We start from the raw sequence: 25460 nt of genomic DNA on the forward strand, positions 1-25460 counted from the left end.
GAATAAATGTTTCCATACTAAATATATAGTCAAGATCCTGATCCTACAAAACATTATTCACTTGAGTACCTCCCTTTAATTTAAATACACCAGCAATGGCTACTCTCATACGTCAGAAGTGTACAGTAAGGCACTAAGTTTCAGAACTCTTTAGCAAAGAATTGTTACAGCTCACAAAGTAGCTTTTGCTTACACTTAATAATTACGTAAGTTTGGGGGGAAGAGAGCGGGGCTGAGATTGGCTAAGAAAAAGGAGAAGCCAATAATTACCTCATTGGTTTCTGTTCCATCTGTTTTAACATACATGATGCGATAGCCCTTCACATTTTTGGATGCAGGATCCCATGTTAGCTTAGCACTATTATGTCCAACATCAAAAAACTTCAAGTTTGATGGGGGACTTAGAGGTACTTGGAAAGGAAAGAGAAAAGATGATGATTTTAGTTGTGAAACTTCTCATGTCTTTAAACGAAGCCATACATTTTTCGTTTAAAAATCAAATGACCAATATTTATATTTGATAAAAATTATATTTAATATTAATTTTAATATTAAATATTAATATTTGATAAAAAGATACATTCACTTCATTGATGGATCTACATGAGTGCTACACGAGGAATTATGGTTTAGCCCTTTGCTGAAATGGAACTTTTGGCCTTCATAGGTATATCTTAACTAGTACTGAAAATGAAATGATGCTCCTGCTCACACTGAATATAACCTACACAATACTTATAAGTAAATTTACTTTTATATTTGTACACCAACATAACTCAACTAGATCTGTACCTCATATGCAGTTGTTTTCCATAAGTGCTCCATCAGAAGATTTCCTGTCAGGAACATTCTGACAAAACATTTTCTTAACATAAAAGTCTCTGACATAAAAACAAGTTTGTACAAAAGCCAATCTCGTTTTCTCATTCAGAAGATTTCTAAAGTTACAATTTTTTAAAAAATATGTGCTTAACCTTTCTCCCTTTTTACACCTTTTCTTTGTAGAACCTGTGATTCTGTGAAGGCTGTATTTGGTAGAAGCAGTTTCCTAACAGCAATCTCAGTTAAAATCATATATATATACTACACATTCACTAACTGTCATGTGCTGGAGGAAAACAAAGGCATGCTACAGCCTCAGATTGCTTTCATTTTCCTGTCATGCAAAAGAAAGTAATTTGGGTTGTTTTTGTTACTCTGTTTTGCCCCAACATCTGTTTATTTTATCACAATTTTTGTGCCTATCCATCCTGCCTTTACACACACTCTGCACTAATCCACCCAGACAGATAAATATCATCACTTCCGAAGTTGCTTCCTTCATACAAAAGCACATGGGAGAAAGAAAATATGATATAAGCTCAATATTTACTGACTTGGAATCTGCAAGCAAATGCCTAACAACCTTAGGAACTGTCAAGTCAACTTGGCTATGAGGAAAGAGAAGATAGGAGCAGACGAGAACTATACTTGATGGATTTGTCACACCTTCTGGCATTCAATATATTCCTCTGAGTCAAGTGAAGGGAATGTCATGAGCTGGATTACCTTTCTACTTTCTGTCAGTCACGGAATTCGCTTCATTTAACCAACCTGGCCATAACACAAAATGCTTTAGTTTCAGCTCTTTATTTCTGGAACACAATTGCCTGACAACATTGTTCACAACCAGACATGCAGTCCTGCCACTGTAATAACATGATATTTACAGTGAGAGCTGAATAAACCATAGAATGGCTTGGGTTGGAAGGGACCCTAAGGATCACCAAGTTTCAAACCCCTGCCACAGGCAGGGCCACCAACCTCCAGATCTGGTACTAGACCAGGTTGCACAAGGTCCCATCCAACCTGGTCTTGAACACCTCCAGGGACAGAACATCCACAGCCTCTCTGGGCAGCCTGTTCCAGCACCTGGCCACTCTCTCTGTAGAGAGCTTTCTCCTGACATCCAATCTAAACCTCCCCATTTAGGGCAGAGAGAGACAATCACCTTGCCTTCCCAGCTGGCCATGCCTCTTCTGATGGAGCCCAGGATACCATTGGCTTTTCAAACTGCAAGAGCACACTACTGGCTCATGTTCAGTTTTTCAATCCTGGCCCCTAAAACAACTCCATCCCAGAATAAGCATAATGATCGTTTCTTTTTGGCACAAAGAGAAGTCATAGAGGTAATACAGTGAGTAGAATACTATTTTTAATAAATACAGACTATCTGATATTACATGTAATGCTAATGCACAGCAGACAGATCATTCTATAAGCTGATATGTATGATCCAGGAAGAAAATACTAGGTAGCCTGTTCTTCAGTTGGAAGACAGAAATAATCGCAGAAATTAAAAATAAATAAATGTTAAAATCTGAATCAAGATGGGGAAGACACTACCATTGAACACTGACCATTAGTGACAAATGAGCTCATATAGAGCTTTCTTTCTGCACAGATTGCCAAATGGCCAAATAATCAAAGCCTGTTAGATGAAGAAGTCTATTTGAGTATCTGCATACAGAAGATTAGAATTAATTTGGTTTCTTATTACAGCACTAAAGACCAATTGGCTTCACTGAGTCTCCTTAAAAATAAATGAAGGTTGCAGGGTACTGGTGTTTTTTTTATTATTATTCTGTTCTGGTAACTGCAGTGATGATTGTCTGACTAACGTACGTTACTAGTTCTTGTGATCAAACACTGAGGTCATGAATTCTCAGCTTTTGCCAGTGTATCTGGAATTTGTATGTGACCATTCTTCCAATACGTTAGCCAGGTTTAGAGCTGTGCAGCCTCCAAGATCATGAGACATGAAGTGAATTCAGACTGGCACAGTCACAAACTACACAAACTACTGTTTAGGATAAATGAAAAACAGATGTTGGGCAGATATTAATCAAAACCAGGATCAAAAAAGTTTTACAAAAGGAGAACAAATGGGAGACAAACAATAGAAGAGAGAAGACACAGAGAGAAAAGTCAAAGACTTGATTCTCTAAGCATCAAAAATCTACACTCCTTTTGAGCCCACAGACATACCCAAGTTGAATTAGTTCTCACTGTGCTTGACTGCCTTTGACTGACCTCTCTTGTCATTGGTTTATGACTTTTGTTACTGGCCCAAAACCACTGACACTCCCCGAGAGGACCCAGTTTACACACGGCACTCCTAGAGCGTCTTGACTGACCCTACAGGATATTGCTCCAGCCCCACTTCACCTTAGCACACACATGTCTGAACTTCTCTCACCTCCTGAATCTAAGTCACTTTCACACTGGCCTACTCAAGCCAGGAACAAAAAACAAGGAGAAGCAATCACTCCACTGCTGGGAACAATAAAAACATCACTGAGGGCAATCCCAGAAATGTCCCTGCAGCACAATTACTTATTTTCAATTCCTTTCTCTTTCAAATGCTGAGGCCATTTAGAGAGCCGACATACAGTGCTGTGTACAGTTAGTAAAGGACAGAATTTTGCTGGCAAAAATCTTACTGCTTATTAAAAACACGTCATCTATCATGAGTGCACAGGCACTTTCCAGTCCCTCATTTACCAGATGTTAGGCAGTGGGGGTTGCACAAAAATCTGTTCTTGCTTCTTTTCCATCTGTACTGTCTGCTGCTGAGCCAGAGGAAAGAATTTCTCCATTTGAGCAGACTCCCCCCCCCAGACACACCTGGTTCTTGCGGCTGTAGGAGACTAAACAGTGGTCTCAGTTTAGCTTTACAAGGTGACCTTCATTCACCTGCAGCAAGCTCAGTAAACTGTCAGTACTTCCACTGAATCAAGAGAAACCCATAGTACAGTACCACTACCAACAAGAAAAAGAGTTCACTATTCTATTCTGTGAACACTTTTTTCCCAGAAATTCGTACCCCAGCCTCTATAAATCCATAGTATTTGCATTAAGAAACAAAAGAATAGTTAAGACCTTGTCCTGTGGTCTATTCAAATCAGATTTTAAAGTCAGAAGTTTTGATTATTCTAAAATTTTATTAATACTGAAGTGAATATAGGTATCATCTACTACCCACATGTAGTTTCTTGCCCAGTAAGGGGATCACTAGCTTCTTCTCCAAACATGGCGTAAACTGTGACTGTATATTCTGTATTCGGCAATAGTCCATCCAGTTCAAGTTCAGTTGAGGTCTCTCCAATTTTTATCTAAAAACACCATAAAGATAAATTAATTTTTAATTTTTATGAATTGGCTCATGATGGTAAAGAATACTATTTACACATACTACATTTACAGTGATCAAGTGTGTGGGAACTTCTTCACAGTTCAGGTGAGGGAGCACTGGCACAGGCTGCCCAGAAAGGTGGTGGAATCTTCTTCACTTGAGATGTTCTAGACCCACCTGGACGCCTACCTGTGCAACCTGGGCTAGGGAGCTGCTTTGGCAGGGGGGTTGGACTTGATCTCTGAAGGACCCTACCAACCCCTACCATTCTGTGATTCTGTGAAATGCTTTACTGAGCATTTTTCTGATGCTGTACCTTTATTAATTGGCCCAGATTTGGGGATTTTGCACAATAATCAAAAGAACAAAATAGTTAAAAATCCAAAACATGACAGTTAAAGAACTTTAGAACTAACTAACTTTATCTTCAGCAATGCAGTCCTTTCACTCACAGCTATACTTTGCTTCATTTTCAGTCTTTTAGCAAGTAAATTCATTTCCACGCGCAGCAAGGCTCAGATTTTCTGTTTGCTATTTAAGGTGTGTATCGCTTTCCACCTCTTCAATGACAGACACAGAAATACAGCTGGCTTATTTATTGGAAAAAAAGTCTTTCCTCAGGTAAGGCTCAGGCCTCCTGATTCAACTAGGTTTCAGGGAGAGACTCGTTTAGCAGAGAGCACAAGTCTGTGCAAGTTTTTGGAAGTTTGCTGCACTCTTCCCACAGGTTTGCATGCCCTAGAATGTTTTGTAGCATTCTTTCTAGAACAGAGTTACAATATATAATCATACATGTAGACTCTCGAGCATAAAAACTTTTTAAATCCTGCCTCAAAAGTTTCATTGGAACTATGCTACAAACTAGTTTTAGTCTACTGCTTTTAGTATTTTACGCACAGTAGAAGACTGCTTTTCACCTTGCCTCACTTTATTTTCCTTCTAATGATACCTGATAAAAATACATTTCTGAGGGAAGGCAATATTTTTAAATAAAAAAAAAAAAAACCACAAACAATTAAAATAAAAGCAATAAATGTGATTTTGCTAATTTAGTTTACTTTCATGCAAACTAAGGTTAAACTTTATATTCTTTTGAATATGTCTTCCTCCTTTCTTTCTTTCCTTCGAGTGTTGGCTTTATAAGATGATAAAGTATCATGTCATATATTATCTCAAGAGCATCACTTCAATTCAGCTGAAACAGTTACATTTTTTAATGACAATGACTTAAAAATAATCAGCTGGTACTCTCCTCATAAAGTTTAACACAAAATACTTAAGAGAGTAATGGAAAGATCAAGTATTTGCTCATACCTACTTTTCTCGTTAAAATACTTATTTTTTCAATGATTATTATTCAGATGAAAGCTCTACACATTACCTCCTTTTCATCTGCAGCCAATCCTTCTGTCAGGGGAGCATACAAGATCATGTAACCTGTGGCACCCGCTACTCCACTCCACTTAGCTCTCATGCTGCTTTGTGACACATCATATAGTTTCAGATCTGATGCCGTTGGCAAGGCCACTATAGAAGAAAAGTGACAGACACTTCAGTTACCTCACATGAACAACTAGTTAGTTTTCAGTGTATTTTATCACAGGAAACACAAGGGAATTTGGTTACCTCCAAGCACGGAAGTGATGCCTGTATCTCACAACTGTGAAGAGTTAATTAGTATATAAATGTCTGTAGAATTACAGAAATGAGGAAATTATTATCTAACCAATTCTAATGCCAGGGCAGAGTTAGTCCTTACAAATCACTCCAGCTCTTTCTCTTAGATGGTTTTGAGCATTTCAAGCAGGAGGATTTCTGTTCTTTAAGCACCAAATCATTCTATTCAGATCTTACCCTCCCTTCTCCCTGATCTGTACATGGACAAGCACTTGCTATTGAAGAATGGGCAAGGTTGCTATAATGAACAACTCCCCAGAGGTGGCTTTTTTTACAGCAATAGTTCCCAAGCCAGGGTGTGGGAGAAACAGCCTTGATGTAGGGCACCCTGGAGGAAACCCTGAATGAGTAAATTGCACGCACCAAAATATGATGACCACAAGCAGTTGTGTGCTTAAATCCTGGAGAGTTCAAACTAACTCCCAGGCCTGTGTCAGTGGGATTACACAAAACGAACAAAATCATCAATCACAAATCTTGGTGAATGCTAATCTAGTGAGTATGACTAAGCAGGCTGAGGCAAATTCAAACATTATTACAGGATTTATTTGTGGATTTATGTTAGCAAAGCAACACAGTTAAACCATGAGCAAAGCAACCACAGTTAAACCACCACAAGCTAAACCATGTCCCTGATTATTTCTTTGTATTTCTGTAACTCTTTAGGGTAGCCTTTCTCTGACTGTCCTCCTTTTCTTCCCTCACAGAGCAGTGCCCCAAGGCCTCTCCATTGCTTTTTATCCCACCAAAATGTCTGATCACTGGAGAGATAAGGGAATTTTGTCTGTTTATTTGAAGCATAAACACAGAAAATAGTCCCTGAAATGAATTAAAGGGTTTGACAAGTAAAGAAGGCGATTGATAACTGATATTAGTCCTTTCCTACTAGAAACTCAGAGACTATGAAGGGTTGCATGTTAAGATTCCAAAAAGCTCTACTTCACCTTTTTCTGAAAAATCTGACATGCAAACACACATTCAGCAACCATTCTCATTAAAATTCTAATAGTTCAAAGAATGTTTCCAATCTGCTTTTGTAAATAAAAATTGTAGCCTGGTTTTACATCTTCAAGGAGGTGTATATCTGTTAGACTGTGTTCAACAAGCTCTAACAGAGATCATATTTTCCTGTGCACGAAACACATCTGTCTCATCCTTTCTTCTGCACTGTGGCCGTTCACTCAGTCTGTCCATCTGTAAACCTGGACAAAGGTTCAGCTCAGACTTTCCTTTAGGTTCCATTTCCAGCTTACCTACCTTCACTCCCAAGCCTTTCAGACCACCTACTGTTGATGTTTTGACTCCTATTCTTAAGAATTCTACCTCTATTTCACATTCTGAATTTCTGGTTTCATCACTAGAAGAAACTACCCATAAACATTTTCTAACTTATTTCAGTTTCCTCCCTCAGAGGTCCACTCAGATCTCTAATAAGTTATAGAAAGAAAATGATCCTGCTGAGGTATTCTGAAGGTACTTTCCATCACACTAATTCCAGTTAAGACTGCGGCAGCGTCATACAGACAGCAGCTATCACTTGTATTGTCACTTATTTTGATTGTATGCATCTCCAAGAAAGGTAGTCTCTTTATAACTTATGGATTAACAGGAATTCCTAGATACAAAATGTATTAGAATATTAATAACATAATATATAAAATAAAAATTAACAAAGAAATGACAGCAAATTCAATAAGGGGTGTTTTCTACTGGAATTTTCAACTAAAGTGTTCTGAAACAGAAATATAAAGGATTAGAGAATGACAATTTTTATCTTAGACAGTTTCTAGGTTATCTTGATAAAGCCATGGGGATAAACTAAACCAGAAGTATAGTGAAAAACAACTTGAATAAATTAAAGCAGATAAAATTTATTTGCAACAAATTAAAATTGTGAATGCATTTCACATTTATTTCAGGCTAGAAGTAGCATTATGCATATTTTAACTGTCTGTATACATTTCACACACCTGTATATCACTTCTATGTAGCAAATGGGTTAGTCTTCAAATGAGTGGCTAATTTTAATCTGTCAGTATCTCACACAAGACAAGAATACAAATTACAATTTTCTGTAGTTCTCTACTAGGTTAGTGAAAAAAAAAACTTTTAAACTGTGTGTTTACTACCGTCTGAAATGATTAATACTTACACATGACAAACTATTACTTTCAACACACTATCACAATGGTGTTTCATGACCTTGGGGTGGGATCTGATCAGATCTCAAAGCCAGAAGAACTGGGCTCAGTCAGAACTTGACTAGATGACTTCAAAGAAATACCAGGTGCAATAGGAAATGATCCTGTTAGTTCAGTAAATGTCTCTGCTTCAATAAATTAAACAATTCCTAACATTGTGTTCTGGAGTAAAATATAGCTGAAGATGACATTTTGGAAGACTGAGACAAAAATACAAGTCTCAGATAATTTTATATGATCCATTTTTTAAGATACTTTCAAATTGGGAAGATTAGCTTTTACATGGAATCAAATAATTATTGAGGATGGATGACATCTCTTGAGAACATTTAGTATACTTTCTCTGTTCAGTCAGGCTCAGCTACAGCACATTGCTGACAACCATACCCAGCTGGGATTTAAATATCTCCACAGACTTTCTGGAGAATTTCATCCAACCTTTGACATGACAGTAAAACAGCCCTTTTCTTCATTCTTTTGTTTCTTTCGATGTTTTTTAATTTGTGCCCACTGACTCTTGTCCTGTCAGTGGGCACTGCTGAGAAAAGTTTGGCAGCTTCTTATTCATTCCTTCCTACCAGGCATTTTTACATATTCCTAAGATTTCCCCTGAGTCTTCTAATCTCCAGGCCGAAAAGCCATGGTTGGTTCAGCTTCTCACCTTATGAAAGATGTTCCAATCACTTAATCACCTTTGTGGCCCTTCACTAGACTTACTCCAGTAATTCCATGTCTCTCATTTACTGGAGAGACCAGTAATGGACATAGTATTCCACATATGGCCTCACCAATACTGAGCTGAGGGGATCACTAGCTGGCAAAGCTGTGCCTCGCACACCCCTGGAGGCTCTCCTGTAAGGGCATGTTGCTGGCTCATGCTTAGCTTCTTGTTTACACAGACCATCAGATCCTTCTCTATGAAGTTTCTCAGTGAGTTGGTCATCAGCATGTACTGGCTCCTGGACTTATGCCTGCCCAATAGCAGTACTTTGCACTTCCCTTTTTTGAACTTCATGGGGTCAAACATGATTTCCCCTTCATAAATCTATGCTGACAGAAAATCAATGGAAGTGGATTTTCTGAGAACTTGATTTACTGAGAAAATAACTTACAGATGTTACCCTGAAATATTTGGTACCCAAACCAATATATCCCAACCAATACTCCTCCAATTAGGTAATCTTCAGCTACAAGCCTTTCTTCTTAGGAGTGTTCTAACTTAGTGTTCATTACAACTTCAAAGTTCATCCCAGAGATAAATAAATCCTTTCTACTTGAAGTGTTTAAAGATCTGCAGAGCATTTGGACTCAGGAACTTAGCCCAGAATTAATTCAAACTTATTAGTTTAAAACAAATGCATTAAAAGGAGCTAAATTTTAAAAGACACCCTTCTCTAGCTCTTCTTCACAAAGACTGATGTTTACATGGTGTGATTAAATGCAGACAGTCAAATCCATAGCAAATATGAGTAGGATACTCACGTGTAGTTTCAGTTCCACGGAGGCCCTCACTAGCAGCATTGGAGTATATTGCAAATACAGCTATCTGATATTCAGTTAAAGACATCAAGTTCTTCAGAACTGCTGTTGATAAACTTCCATCTACCACAACCTGTTTAGAAGAAAGTTCAACTAAACATGCATGTGGCAAATTAACAGTATTGCTATCAAGTCTATAAAGCTCTCTTTCACGTGTTTTTTAAAGTTACAGCTAAGGATCAGTGTACTAGAGTTCAATTAATATACTGAATTTGCTTTTGCTACCTTTGTGTACAGTTAGGCATCTGAAAAAAAAAAAAAAAAGCATGTACATAATTCAAATGTTTGTCTGATGTAAGTAGCCATTCAGAATAAAGAAATTGTTTAGACTAAGTGTATGCAGTGCAGTTTAACTGTGTGTATTGGTCACTTTTTAATAAAATCCTGCGTCATCACAAATATTCTTTTAGCACTGCAGACATAAACACTGTACTACTAGTTGACATTAATGCATATCTACGCAAAACCCAGTGTTTCTAGGGCAAAAAGTGACAAAACATATCCTTAGGAAAATCGTTTTCATTTTTTGGCATTTTCGTTTACTTCTGTGAGTTGTTAGCCAACCCCAAAAGCTTGTTCTACTGCATTTTTTGCCCACCTCCAGAATGCCTCTCATTCCTATGTAAATAACCATCACTGTAAATTTTCAATGATCAGATGTAGACATTCTAAAACATACACCCATATTTTCTTCTTGTTCTGAATATTTGTTCTTAGAACCCAAAAACTGGCTTGCCATCACCTTGTACTTCTGTTTTTGCAAACTGAATCACACAGTTGAAGCAGCTAAGATTTGTTTCAAGCAACCATATGTGCAAGCAAAAATGTAGCCACTTTACTGAAGGCACAATTCACCCCACCCCCCAAAAGTACATTTATAACACATTTACTTTAAATGACATGACAGAAAATCTAACCTTCAGCCCCATCATATGTGACCACAGGCTTCAAAGCCCATCCAGGGAATTTTGCAGTACATTTAAATCAAGCCATGGATTTTCTGTCTGGTTAGTTCTTCCTATTAAAAACTTCTTCAAAGTTTACCCTCTTACCTCTTCAGGCTGCCCTCCTCGCGTGGGATAATACACAACTCTGTACTTCTCCACTTTGCCTGGAGCATGTGTCCAGCTGACACGGAATCCTCTAGCTGTTATATCAGACGTGACCAAATCTGTGGGAGCCCCAAGTGAAGCAGCAATTGTTCCTAGGACAGAGGCAACAAATTTCTTATTCTCCTCTGCAAAATAATTATTTGGTTTGCTGTGTTTAGTGCAGCTCCAAAGATCTCTCCTCATCAGTAAATCTAATGATTGGCTACTGCACATTTCTTTAGGTAAACTGCAATGGAAAAAAACAGTAATAACGATGAATATTGCACGTGGAGTTCTTGATAGAACTAAGCCTCCCTGGTATTGCACAAAGCTTTATATGAATGGGAAAAGGAAATACAAAACTAAACCTTCCTATCCTTCCTATCACTCTTTAATGCCTCTTTTTTTTTTTTCCCCTTATTTCTCCCAGGATCCCTTCTTCCCAGTTATGAAAAACATCCAAGTACGTATACAGCTGTGATCTCCTGTGCTCCTCTGCAGGTCAGAAACTGATATGCTGGCTGTCAGCACATTGAAGGGATGTACTGAATGGCCATCTTCTCCAGCAGTCATTTCTTTCCACAAAGATATCTCATCTATTCATGATTTTTCCACCATTTCCCTCTCAATTTCTCAATTTACTGCTCATTTCCTGCACAAGACAGCACTAATATTTTGTATTTGTTCCAGTCTCCAGCTGAATTAAAAAGTGAAAAACAGCGTGAAAATACACAAATATGCATTCTTCACTACATTAGGTAGAAATGTGTGAAAGACAACTTACTAGATACACAAACTTACTGAGAAATTACTCAGCATTTCTGTGATATTACAAAATCACAAACCAAGCAATATGAGCAAACCCCACTGAAGCCATACAGAAAGGAATTCCTCAGGTAGGATGTTTCTCTGACAAACTGCAGCACTTTCTCATAGACATTTCTTTCGTTCAGAAAAGCAAAAAATGTTGTAGTTGGAGAGATTTATTTTCTTTTTTTTTTTGTTGTTCTTTTTAACATAAGAACAGTGCTGTCCACCACCACCTTTTCTTACACCTAAAATATATTTCAGAAATGCTCCAAGTAAGCAATAAAAACAACTATCACCAGGAAGGTACAAAGCAACCTTAAAACCTGCAAGTTTTAAATACTTAGGCAACAATAAAAATAGCAACTCAGCAAATGGAAAGCACAGCACAGATGCAACAATTCCATGCACAGCTGTTAAAGCAATTCACCTCTGAAACTCTGTATTATTATTTTTTTCCCCTTGCTCACTACTTGGAGATAAATATAGCAGAATGAATGTATTTTTTTATTTTTATTATTATTTTTTTTACAACAAAATACTACAATGTTTAGTACTACTAAAGAAAAAGAGCCAAAGATCATAGACATCAGAACAAGAATAAAACACCTGGGAAGATAACTTCCCTGATAGTTTATCTTCTTGCGAGCAGAAGACTATATAGCTTCACTCAAATGCTCAAAGCCAGCTTGTAACTGCATATAATCAGAAAAGAATTTGTAGCTGTAAGTTGACACCAAGTTACATTAATTCCTATTCACCTTTGATTTCCTTTTCCTGTTCCTCTACTCGTGAACACACTGTTCTGGTAAGACCTTCAACAATGGTATTCATGAAGTTGAAGTCAGCAACATTGTAAACGTGTGTGCTGTCAGGTTCAGAGGCAATTTCTTTGAGTTCATTAATATCTGCATTCTTCACACCTTTCATTGAAAAGAAAAACAAACAAAACATTTGCAACATAAAAGAAAAAGCATCTTGCCTGGATAGGAATTCGTAAAAAATGAATACAATCCAATTCTTTCTATTTGCTTTAAACATCAACTAACCATAGTATAATTGTAAAGATGTTACTTCAAAATGTTAAATTCTGCCAATATATCTGGCATTTTCTCAACTGTATCTTGATAATGTAGCATGCATGTACCCCATTCAATTTCAATTATGTTGTAATATACTGGGTAACGAACTGAAGATTTTAATTAATGATTATACTGACCAGATATAGATATAAAAGAGCACTTTATTAATATACAGGATAACAGATACGAATATACCAAAGTTTAATGGCACACTAGATATGGATATGGCAGAATACACACCAATAGCAAACAGCTCTATGCCTGCATCTCGTAGGTTTTTAGCAGGAGGGATAACATCATCTTGGGATTTCCCATCAGTGATCAATATACCAATTTTAGATACCCCAGGCCTTGCACCTGCTTCAGGCTTAAAGCTGTTTTCCAAAATGTATGTTAATGCAAGACCTGAAAAAAAGAAACATTTTAGAAGGAAAAAAATCCTTTTTTTTTTTTTTTGTATTATTTGCTCAGATCAATGTTTACATCTTCACTCAGTTTATAAATCCTGAGAATCCATTCACTGAAGAATTATTTCATGAAAGAATACATTTCATCAGGAAACTAAACAGCAGAGTTTACATTACTTTTTAACATTCTTTTGATTGATCAATGCATTTAAAACTAGTTATGGAAGCCAGTTTATAAAAGCCTATAAACTTGTTTTTAGTCTAATTCCCAGACTCACTTTTGTTCCCACTACAATCACTTCTTCCATAAAAATGAAGGCTGTTGAGGAAGAGAAGTAGTATCTTTCAGATTCTTTCTCCCCTTTCCACCAAAAATAATAATAAAAAAGGAAAGGCAGCAATTAAACTAAAGGCAAGCTTGAAAGCTTGAATATAAAGCATTCTCCTGTTAAGAGAGTTGTCATTTTTAACTGCTACTTTGATAATACTGGAGCTGTACTGACACTGTATTTATCCTAGTTAGACAGGCCTCCATTTATCCAACACTGAGTGTCTTCTGGGCCTTTTTTTTCTTTTTCTTTTTTTACTGTAAGGGTCAATGGAAATCTAAAAACCCCAGGTAATCATATGAATACTTAGTAATGCCAGTTGTCAGACATTAAAGCTGCATTCTTTCCTTCCCAAGGATAAAACTTTATGCAAGAACTTTGTGCATGGATTTTGCATTTTCTTCCTCACTGGTATAAGATTTCACTTCACACACAAACAGTTCACGTATACTTTGTTTTACGAGACCTTATCTTGAACAAAAAAAAATGGAGCCAATAAGGCAAGTACTTCAGAAAGACTTCACAGGTGCTGGATAAAGCCATTAGCATGCGGCAAAATAAACATCCATTTTGTAGTAAGGTCTAAAACTTAGTTTGTGCAGCTGGATTTTTTTTTTTTAATAAAATGCTAAAGTTCAAACACATACTGTACCTGTTAGTGTATTCCCTCCCTTGTATGGTAGATTACGGACTGCATCCAATACAGCATCTTTTGTGCCATAGGCATTCAAATGCCACTCAATTCGGGGATCGCCACTGTACTGTGCAAGACCTGATATACCAAAATTAATGTACTGCATTAGAAAGCAAACCAATTAAGCAATTCTTTTTAAGTATCTGTACTATGCATACTAGGTTACTAACAACTTGTAACTGTAACAGGAAAACTGTATTGCTTGGTGCTTAAAAAAAATAACCAGTAGTATAATGCTGTTCTTAGCAGCGACTCCTTTCCCTTCCAAGACCTTCACTTTCAAGTGTTAACATAATTAAATATCATGAAAAAAAAAACATGATACATTACCTACTCTTGTTTTCTCAGATCCCACATTGAAAGCAGAAACGAGATTTTCCAGAAACAGTCGAACAAGTCTGAAATTGAATCGGCCAATACTCCAGGAACCATCTACTAGAATCACAATATCTGCAATTGCTGGAGTTTTACAGGTAAACAGGTTTCCTGTAAATCATTAAGATGAAAACAAAATCTAATTTAATCATAAAACTGTAACCACATAGTTTTATACATTCTTCTCAGTAAAAATACCAAGTTGTCTTCCAGGGGAAAAGTGAGAAATAAGAAAAGTCACTAAACATATTTGTCCTAAATACCATAATGGATAATTGATTTAACGTTTCAAAATTACTCTTGGGAGACCTACTAAAAATATGGCACTTCAGAAAGAGTAAGTTAACATAACCAAACCAGTAGCTCATTTTCATTCACAGAAATATACAAACGTGGCATAAAATTTCTGACACTTAACTTTAGGTTTCGACAATGCAGAGAGCTCCAAAGAGTTATTCAGACTCCTTTTACAGTCAATATAGAAAATCTGGTATTTGTATAGTTCATCTCAGCAACTCTGCAGAAAAACTTGTTTAGCTGTCGATAGAGACTTCTAAACTTAAGAGAAGTAAATCTCACCCTTGGAGTCTAGAAGGTCAATTGAATAAGCTGTATTAAACTGAAGTAGGATGCATTAAATACAGCAAAAGCAAAATACAAAGACACTGGATTCAAATTCCAATCTCTATGAGAACTAGCACCATATAATGATTAATTTGAGTGCCTCTCTCATGGATGTATGAAAATGTAAATGAAAAGAGCAATAAAAAAGAATCAAAAGAAAATACCTGATCAGAATCAGCAGAGATGCTAAGTATTAATAGTCTCTACAGTTCAGCTAACCAATGGGGAAATTAGAGGAAATGGAACAGTGTTTAGACACAAACTGCAAGATTAACAAGAAGGATTTTAGAGAAACAAATTTTTAACAAAATGAGAAGCCTAAGAGAACATTACCATATTCAGCTAGGGAAAATGACTGGAAGGCAAGAAACGAGAATGTATACCATGGGAGTGTGTGAGGAAAGGTTTCCATAATCTCAGAGAGAATAGCCAAAACCCACAGAAGTGGCTGCATTACTGTAACAGTAAGGTTGCTGAAAGTAAGGCTCTAGTGGAGGAAGGAAAAATGTATGAATGACATTATATGGGTATGCCAAACCAGAGTTTATGTTTGAAACATAAAAACAGCAAACCACCTACAAGATGGACTACAGAATAAGGATGGAAGAAGAAAAGTCAAAGTAAAGCATGGTAGTATAAAAGGCATCATGCACGATAAACACAAAGAAAAGAAAAAAAGACACACTGACTAGTGAAGTGAGCTGCATCTCAACTTCTGTCATCAGCACCTATTCAGTAAATTAGCTGATAAAAGATACCAGCATATAGGGTAGTACTGACAGCAACGGTCGATTGAGTACAGACTTGTTAGAAACAAGCTGATCTTGAGCACAGATTTTTCACAAATAACGAAAAATAATTCAGTGAGAAACTATCAAAAAGGTGCATAGCATTAGCTCACAAGGAGCTTTCCTGTTAAAGAGAGAATAAACTACACAGTTAGTAATGTTTCATTATCACATTATTAATGACAATCTCATTATTAAAACAAAACAATCTCATTGGCAAAAATAATCTGATGTGCAGAATGACTTAAAAATTGCTAATTATTAAGAGTTAGATACTTTCTGTAGTGCAAACCCACTTAATGGGAAACAGAATCCATACAGTTACAGTTAATGTCTTAAACATGTACTAAAAACATCTTTAAACAAGAAAGGAACATTTCCTACGTGCAGTTAGCAGTGTAGAATGAGTTCTAAATGCATGACAAAATTCCACTTACAAAGATGCCAAAATAAATATTTTATTTTATTTTTTACAGTACAAGACAACGCTATTTGATTTGGCAACACATTTTAAAATGTAAACACTGGGGGAGATTTAGTAAGCATCAGAAAAATCTTAAATTGGAAGATAAATCCAAAGGAACTCCAAATCTTTCTATCACTGAAGTCAACAGGAAAACTCCCATTGATTTCAATGGGACTGAGATCTGCCTTTTTTGTGATTTAATAGGAACTTACTGGTCGTGGTAAAATCTGTATTTTAAATATCCTTGCCAAATAAACTTCCTCTTAATGAGCCTGCCTTATTTCAAGTATTTCTCTTCCATTAACCACAAAGTTCAATTATGCCATTCTTGCACTGGCAGTGACTAGCTTCTAAAGCTTCAAATAACTACTGGCAAAGGAAAATGCTACTCAGCACCAGTAAGAACGAGACCCTGACACGCATCCAAGCAGCTGCACTGCAGCACAGATGTATCTTTTCAGTATGATCCCAGCAGTTGAATCATATAGCTCAATGAGGATAGCAGGAAGTGTATGGCTGTGTAACCCTTCAAAACCTCCATGATTTTATGCTAACTGTGAAATCCAGTTAGTAACCTAGGCTGAATTATTATTTTTTTAATCAACTAGTTTTGCATGTGAAGTTTAATACTGAAGTTATAGCTTTGTGAACAGAACTTTACTGGTTCTAGTAAATCCATTCAGTGCAGCGAAGATTGAAGAATAAAGAAAACCACATTCCTTTCAATATTTTATTTCCACATCATCAGATCAGTGTAAATAGCATCATCCAATTATTTTTTGTTAGCAAGTGTGGTTTGATCCAAGATTGTACTGCAATGCCACAGAATGTGAAAATACGATTCATTCTTCGTAGATGGAAGATACTTGTTGAATCTTTTCTGCATAAAACATTTAGGTTTTGTTACTTCTGTGCACCCACTATTTGCTTATGTTTTCTCCTTGTTGTACTTAACTGAACTGTAGAAAGATCCCTAAAATGGAATAAACAACAGTGAGATAAGTAGAATAACATCCTGTACAGAAATTTTCATGACCTGATAGGAATAAAAACACCATATATCATCCTAGCTTATGAAGTTATTCTAAAAGACACAATGTGTAGCAACTTATTACACACCCCACTAAGAACATCCAGCTTCTATTCCAGCAAAAGTCTTTCAATAATCTTTTCATACTACCATATATAGTTGTGTATTCCTACAGTGTAGGACGATAATTATGAACTTCTCCAGTATCAGAACATAATTTGAGTAGGCAATTTCCTCCATGACATCTCTTAAACAAGGATGACAGCATATACTTTCAAATAAAAATGATTTCAAAACTCAGCACTTCAATGCACTCCAAAATTCACTATTGTGATCAGGTTGTGCTATTCATTTCTCTTTCACCCAGCTATTAAGAAAACTAGTAGAACACCAGTTCCAAGAGCAGGACAGTAGGGAGGTGACCTGTTGCCTGATCTTGTATAATATCTCCTAATCTTATACAGATTTTTTTTATTAGAGAAAATGATGGAAAAAGACACATGCAGAAGTCAGAAGGCAAGCTTCTCCATTTTACAACAGCAACGATCTCCAGTGCATTGGCTGGGGGAATTTCTCAGGGACATAGAAACAAATTCCTGGTCCTTCTATAACAAATTCACAGTCTTCCTGGTGTTATTGGTAAAAGGAACTCACCATTCCATCAAGCAGTCCCATGAGGAGGAAAGAGCTCAATCTGCTCACTTCCTCATGAATGTCAGGAAAAAACTTTAAAGAGGCTTAGCATTTCACCTCTAAAGACACCAGTTCAGAACTGCAATGCTTGTGTATTCAGACAAGTTATTTGCACAAAACCTATTTCAGTACTGTTGACAGTCATGTCATCTTCATTAGAAAAATGAATTTCACTGCCTTTGTTTCAAGGAGATCTTTCAAAGAACAATCATCACTGAAAGAATTTTGCATCAACCAAATGAAGTTTGGTCCCTTGGTCCTTTGATCCCTCAAGCCTCCAGACATTAAAGATGACTCACTTGCCTGCAATTCCACTGTTTAGCTCTAATTGCACTACCAAGACTCATGTCAGAATTTGGCTTCCACTGAAGCCAATGATGGCAATGCTGAGAAAGTTATCCAACTTGATCCTTCTGAAAAAGTGGAGAGTTCTGGAGCCTACAAAATGTGACCCCTGAGACATCCCATGAAGGAAATGGAGCACAGAGTTGGACTGGGAGGGGCTCTGGCATCAGTGATGATGCATGGAACAAAGCAGGGTCTCCAAGCTTCTGAAAACACTGACTACCTCTCTGTAGCTACGTTTTCAACCTGCTATTACTCCCTTTTTAATATGTGCACACAGTGAGTTTAAAAACAATGTCAAAAATTAAAAAGCCCTGATTAGAAACAAATAGAAAAAAAGGATTATTTTTAGGCCAGAATAGTGGCTCCTTGATTCCTGGAATTAATATTGCTAATCTTTGACAGTTCTTTGAAAGACAAAGGGAGAAGCAGGAAATAGAGACACTGCCACACAGATACAATGCCTTAGAAGAACAAGTTCAATTTGCATGTAGCTATGATATATTTTGCAGAAACACATTTGATATTTTTCCTCCCTTTGGTATGAAAAGGTTCTCATTTTCAAGAGCCAAAACACACACTTCTGCTAGGACAAGTTAAGACTATAATTCTTTCCGAGTCTGCAATATTTCTTTTCCTTTCTTATTCCTTGTCACAGTGGAAAAGTCAAATAACATAAAAGAAGAAAGTTCAAGTGGAGGTCAGTAAGAGTAAGGTATGATGGGGAGACTCCTACATGGGATAAAAGGGCAAAAGCCAAGACACTTGCTGACAGAAGTGAAATATACCTTGTGATTAAAGCACGATCAACAAAGAAGTCAGTCCTCCACAATGGCCAACACCACTGCAGCTGAGCAGAAGCACTAGTGAGGACAAGGGCAATATAATTCTACATGAGTTTATTACTACTGTTTTTGTTTGAAAAGGGTTAATAGAGAGATATGAGACAGTGCCCAATTCCAAAATGCAGCAGCTCACTAGTTCATGCTTCTGACATTGATATTATGGCGCTGTAATGGTGATATCATCGTTGCACTTAGACCTCAGTTTAACACATCCAATATGTCAGGCTATGGACCAGACAAATGAATACAACATAGTTGCCTTTCTTTGTACTAGATCCAAACATAGCTTGAATTTGAAAGACTCAAACGCTGGAACATTATTAGGTTGAAAGAGCAGCCCAATGAGATTAGAAGCTCATCCCTGCTCCCTAAAAAAAAATCCCAAAATAAAATAAAGCAGCCAGCCCTTTCCCATGCACCTTGTTCTGTTCCAGAAAACACCTAAAGCCAAATTGGCAGGCTTAAGATTTGTTTTTTTGGAGAGTTTCAACAGTAACATTTACTGTATTTGCTGTCTAATTGCGCTTAGAAGATTTTATTCACATTTGGCTGCTAAAGTTTCACAGTATTTTGCTTCTTTCAAGAAGCACATAGCCATAAATTAATGTTCTTACTGAAAGTATACTATTTGAATATAAAGCCACAAAACTAACAAGTGGTAGTGAATAAAACACATTAATATGTTCATCTGCATTTAGTAGTAATAGCTCTCAAGTGTCAGAAAAAGAAGCATACTTCTCTTTTCCACACATCTTTCCATACACACTGAATAATGGCTGTACTTCCACAGCAAGCAAGCCAGCTTATTGAAATTTGCAAGGATTTCTTCCTACAAAAAGCCTTGCAGAACTTTCCTCCTTCATCCTAGCTTTTCAATTCTCTTGAGTGACAGAATAAACGTAAAGAACAACTATGAAACAACACACTGATGTTTTCTAGGTGATCACTACTGATTGATAGCACTGAAGCACCTTCCCAAATACCAGCACCAAACTCCCTTTTTCTGCGTATGTAGATAAAAGAAATATGTTAAATCATTCTGTATTTAAACTGAGTTCAATGTATTTATTTCAATAACTCTTCCTACTAGGCAACAGCAATACAGAGCAAAGCATACCGTTGAAATCTTCCCTGAAACTGAAGCTCAACATGGCAAGATACTATGTCCATTTAGTCACAATGATTCACTCTGATGATGTTCCACAAACCCTCCTATGCACACGAAAATAAAGAAACTCTTCTGCAGAATACAGTGATAACTCTCTACTCTTTGCTCTCAGTTCTGTACCTGACTGCATTAATGTTTTAAATGACAGAGTTGTCTGAAAGTCTAAATGAAATGACATTTCTATTACTGTGGTCATATTTATCCACCATTCCTATGTAGCAAATACTCCCTGATTTAAGTTAGCTTCCCATTTGGTTTAGTGAAATATAAAATCCTTGAGGCTCTTTTATCTGGCTACCTAAACGGTAGTTAATTGGGGGAATGCAGACAAAACTGGCACTCAAAAACCTCAGTATGAATTAAGTTGTATGTGTTAATTCCTCTAAACCATGACAAAAAGTTGGTCTACAACTGAGCTTGTAAATAAGATACGGCTTTAACATAATACATGACGTAGTAGAAAAGAGATTACTTAGCTGTAATAAAAATGAAACTCCTGGCTCTTATCTAAAACTGTTTGTTCATTGGTATGCACATGTTTACTTAAATCACCTTACTGTCTGAAAAGCAGAGTGAGGGCATGATTAAAAATTCTTATTTATTCAAGTAGTTTTATGCAGTTCAAGAAAGGATCTTTTTTCACCCCCCCCTCCCCCCATACACACAATGATTGTTCAATATTCAATAAATAATTGTTCAGTTGTTCTTGCTCTTTTTTCCCCAATAATCACCACATCATAAAGACAATTACATTCTGTTACATCAGTTTTAGAGTTTCTCACCCCCCATCTGTTTTTCACACTTGGATTAATAAAATATTAACAGCAAGGCTTGCAAAGGATCCCTCATTTGGTTAAGACAAAACATGAGCTTCTGAGCATCATCCTCCTTCGAAACAGAGGCAAGTAGAACTGCCCCACCAAAGTCATAAAAGCATATCAACCAAGCTCTAACAGATACATCATTATTGTTTCCAACTGATGCTTACTGCTACTTCTTAACAGAACAAAGAAACACTAAACATTATGAAACAAGGCAGAAACATCTGCCAAAGTTTGAGGCCACCTGCCTGCCCCCTAGGCATTCAGTTAAACTTGAATGTTGAGAGATACATGGAGGCTGAGACAGGAGTGATGAGATATGAGTGATATTTTACAGGCTACAGCCAATTCAGTCTTTTTGAAAGAGCTACCATCCTATGCTCAAAACTTACAGCTTCTCTTCCTTTATCATTCTTATCAGAAGATTAGTGCAAAAGATGAGATATTTAGTACTACATAAACAACCCAATCCCAAAGACCCCCTAAGGCTAACATTTACTCCTGAAATAGCTGTTAGTCCCACTCAGATCTCCTTCTGCTAAACTCTTGCATACAAGGAAACTTAATACGCTCAAACATTAAGGTTGCACTCCAGAGGAGCACTGGCTTGATTGAAGATTCCAGAAGAGCAAGAAATGAGAATACCACAGCTCCATTCATCATAGAATAATGAGTCAAACACACTCATACAAAACATCGTGACTGCATAAGGAAAAAGAACTCCCTCATTATGTGCTGACAGACAAGTACAGTCAGTACCGATAACCAGACAGGCAAGACCAGAGAGAATACCTTTGAGGTGGAAAACAAGGACTACTCTGCCACGTAAACAAGATCTGTTTCAGCTACTAAAGAACAATCTTCAAACCAAGAGGTGTAGGTTTACTGTAACACCAAGGCTTACTAAGCATACAGGGCAAAAGAAAAAAAAAAAAGTGTTGACAACAAAGCCAGAATCAGAGTCCTGCATTAACATATCCAGAAAGAACACAAAAACATTAACGTTTATCGATGGTGTTAGCATCAGATGAATGAGACAAACTGTGAAACCAGACTTCCCTCTCAAAGCATAAGGAACATCCCTTAAAAAGAACTCAGCTCAAAAGACAACAAACAGCTCAAAAGCAAAAGAATTAGTACTTTCTAAATTGCATAAGAATTTCTAAATTGCATAAGAGAAGGCCATCTCAAGGAGCACGGTCCCAGAAAACAGATACCAAATGATAGCCTTAATCTCATGTGCTGCTGCCCAGAGCACAAAGCAATGCAGTTTAATGACAGATTAATGTGTTGATGCATCAATCTCTTATGGTTATAGCTACCTTACAAGAGAGTCTGTCTTCCACTTCAGTATTTATTAAAGCAGCAGAAAGTGATGATGCAATCTGTTACCACATCAAAGTTTTTTGTCTCTCCCTTCCAAGATCGACACACATTTTAAATGCATTACTACGTAGCTTCAGTTTCAAAGAGGAGGTAGAGTCTTCTTTGAAAGACAATCAACACTCTCAAGGTATAGAGGTATTTACCTAGAATACAGTCAGAAGCAAGCTTACAGACTTCAAGTGGAAGTGAAAAGAATTAATGCTGCCACATGATTAAGAACTGTTAAGGTGTGTCTTTGCATAGTAACAATGAAAGTATTTAAGTAATGAAACATGTCAACACAGCCCCTGAATCTGACTCAAGGTAACAGTCTCTCACTGCCAGGAGAATTCAACCATGCCAGTGCTCGCTGACGATCGTAAGGATGCTCAACAGCTAATAACTTGAAGAGCTAAAAAGCAGTCTGAAAAGAATGACTGTTCACTCACCTATGCTTCTATCAATCGTTATCAATCATTCATTCAAGCATGAGAGCAATCTCTCATTTCAGCTAATTGATTGCACAAAGAAGTCAGTGCCTTGAGGAAAGCTACCAAAAAACCACCAAGAGCCCAGATGGGGTGGGGGAAGGGTGTTCAGTTGGAAACAGTTCAGACTTACCAAGACCTTCCTGTGCTAATATATGAGGATACACATCTTATAAACTAAGGATTATTAACCTAAGATTTTATAATTCAAGAGTTATGAATCTGAACACACAGAAATTAGAAGCTAGATCATTTCATGACAAAATTGAAACTTACATTTAGGCTGTCTTTATCTACTCTGATTGAAGAAAAAGGGAGGCATAAATTGCACCTATTTCCCCCTCCCCCCTTTTCCTGAGCTACAATTTCTGCAGATGTCTGTCAATATTGTGTCTATTTTTCATAAAGCAGGTGTGCGTTCAAAGAGAGCTCCTAAAGGAGGACAAGGAGGGAGACCATTAAGTAACAGAAAGGCAAACTCTCTAATTTTCAGCTTCTGACTGGTGTGGAACATTGCGTGAGAGGTAATACACAGCAACACGATCACAACACACCAACAGAAGAACAGGAGCAGAGCTAGGACAAGGAGCCAGGAGGTAAGCCAAATCCCTGGCGCAAAGAACAGAAACTGACCACATCTTTTAATATCAAGCCTTTCCTTACTGAACAAACCTTTGAATCTTCAGTTACCATATTGGCTTTTCTCAAGAACACAGTTCTCACTTACTCAAATGACTGCAACACACTTACAGACAAACTCATGGCCACTTACCCCTTCACAGACAGAGATGTTGAAAGGTGCCATATCTCAGGGTCACTAGCATATTCCTTCTCCTTGATATGAAAAGAAAATAAAAACTACCCTCTTTCATATATTTTCCTCTCAAATGGCCAATAGAAACCTGAGTTCATAGAAGCATAATTCATACAGACTTCCAAGATGCAGAAATAGCACAGAATGACTACTATTACAACAGACAATGGGTAACACAACACTCCATTCTTCCTCTCCTAAGCCTATTTTTTAGGTTCTTGTGGCCATAATGATGATGGTGTTACAGAACCTAACACGCAAGTACAGCTGCAGTCACACACACTCAGTGGACCTTGGTGTTTGGGTTCTATCAAGACAGTTAGGCAAAGTCATCAACCAGGGTATTGTACTCAAAACAACAGAGGGGGCCTGATAAGTGCTCTGATCCCATTTATCTTATGCTGGAGAACAGTCTCCCATATAACTGTTGGATACATATTATTAAAATAGCATGTTTGTTTTGTTTTTTTTCAAACCTCAGATGGATGGCAAAGAGTTCACATTTAAGAGTTCTGCTCATCTCCGTATTGATTCATCTTATCAGGTTTTCCATTTGTGGGAGGCAGGAAGCAGGAGTCTTTCGGAGGATCGTGGCCAGATCCATAAAAAACATTGCCATTGAAAAAAGGAAATCCAAGTTGCAAGCAATCAGAAGATTCAGAGGTTTAGCTATGCCTCCCCCAGATAAATTCATAGGATGAACTCTTGGAATAAGCACTTGTCATCCAAAACACAATGAGCTAAACTTTCCAAACAACGAGGGAGTTTATTCAAGACTTTCCTTGCAACAGAGTCCTCCTGGAAGTCATCCACTGGCTAGCAAGGAGTTCCTAATGTACAAAGCTCTGTATGGTGGTTCAGCAGTTTATAGACTGGCATAAAAATCTGACAAATATCTCTCATCAAATTATACCTGGCTTGGATGGGACATCCTAAATTCATATGTCAAAGATCACTATCAAAAAAGAAGCCGTAATGTGCTTATGTAGCATGGACAGAAGCAGGTTCTAAATGGAGTCCAGAGCAGAGAAATTTTCAGCACTATATCAGGAAACCACTGACACATTTAGTTTCAAGTGAGAGTCCTATTGGTAAAGTCTGATGATCAGGTGCTGCTTTTACTAGTGGCAGTTGAGATGAATGTATCATGGATCCTCTGCTAAGGCTAAGGCTAGATAAAAAAAAAGAGCCTCAGAAAGCAGCCAAGTATAAAAGTGAGAGAATACAGAGCCAAAAATGCGTCTATAACGTTGTTCCTAGGGCTGAGTCATCTTAGAGTAGTCAGAAGAGCAAGGTGAGGGAAGCATAATTTTAAAAGCCTGTCAAGGTTTTGTGGTGATCGAGAATGTTCTAAGTTTGCTAAAACATGATCCAAGCACTCCCAAGTCTTCTCAAGGGATCCCAAGTCTTCTCAAGGGATGCATGGGGATCTGAGGCCAACCCACAAAGAAACACATAATAAACTCATTTTTATGTTGATATTACCTTTAATTGAATAGCAAATGCTAAAACAAGAAGGTCTCATACTTACTCCACAGCACTGTCTAGATATTAGACATTCAAAACAGAAAAACACTTCCCAGCATAATTCTGGATCTGCTATCACCTCTCACATAACAATGACATCCACATGGCAC

At 37.2% G+C, this 25460-nt stretch overlaps 1 protein-coding gene across 2 annotated transcripts in view; it reads right to left on the bottom strand.

Moving 5' to 3' along the window:
- COL14A1 (collagen type XIV alpha 1 chain) overlaps positions 1-25460 on the bottom strand; it is a 113478-nt gene that overhangs the window by 72496 nt on the left and 15522 nt on the right. For both annotated transcript variants that reach the window (XM_065752803.1, XM_065752802.1), the window contains exons 5-13: positions 14332-14487; positions 13960-14079; positions 12812-12976; positions 12251-12412; positions 10644-10795; positions 9535-9664; positions 5556-5701; positions 4025-4154; positions 271-410 (exon numbers count right to left, since the gene is read on the bottom strand). In XM_065752803.1, coding sequence (XP_065608875.1) covers positions 271-410; positions 4025-4154; positions 5556-5701; positions 9535-9664; positions 10644-10795; positions 12251-12412; positions 12812-12976; positions 13960-14079; positions 14332-14487 — 1301 coding nt within the window. The remainder of the gene's footprint in view (positions 1-270; positions 411-4024; positions 4155-5555; positions 5702-9534; positions 9665-10643; positions 10796-12250; positions 12413-12811; positions 12977-13959; positions 14080-14331; positions 14488-25460) is intronic.

The sequence above is a fragment of the Cyrtonyx montezumae genome, unplaced genomic scaffold (assembly GCF_038088225.1).
Source record: "Cyrtonyx montezumae isolate F1298 unplaced genomic scaffold, pur_monq_1.0 scaffold_8, whole genome shotgun sequence".
Classification (NCBI taxonomy): domain Eukaryota; kingdom Metazoa; phylum Chordata; class Aves; order Galliformes; family Odontophoridae; genus Cyrtonyx; species Cyrtonyx montezumae.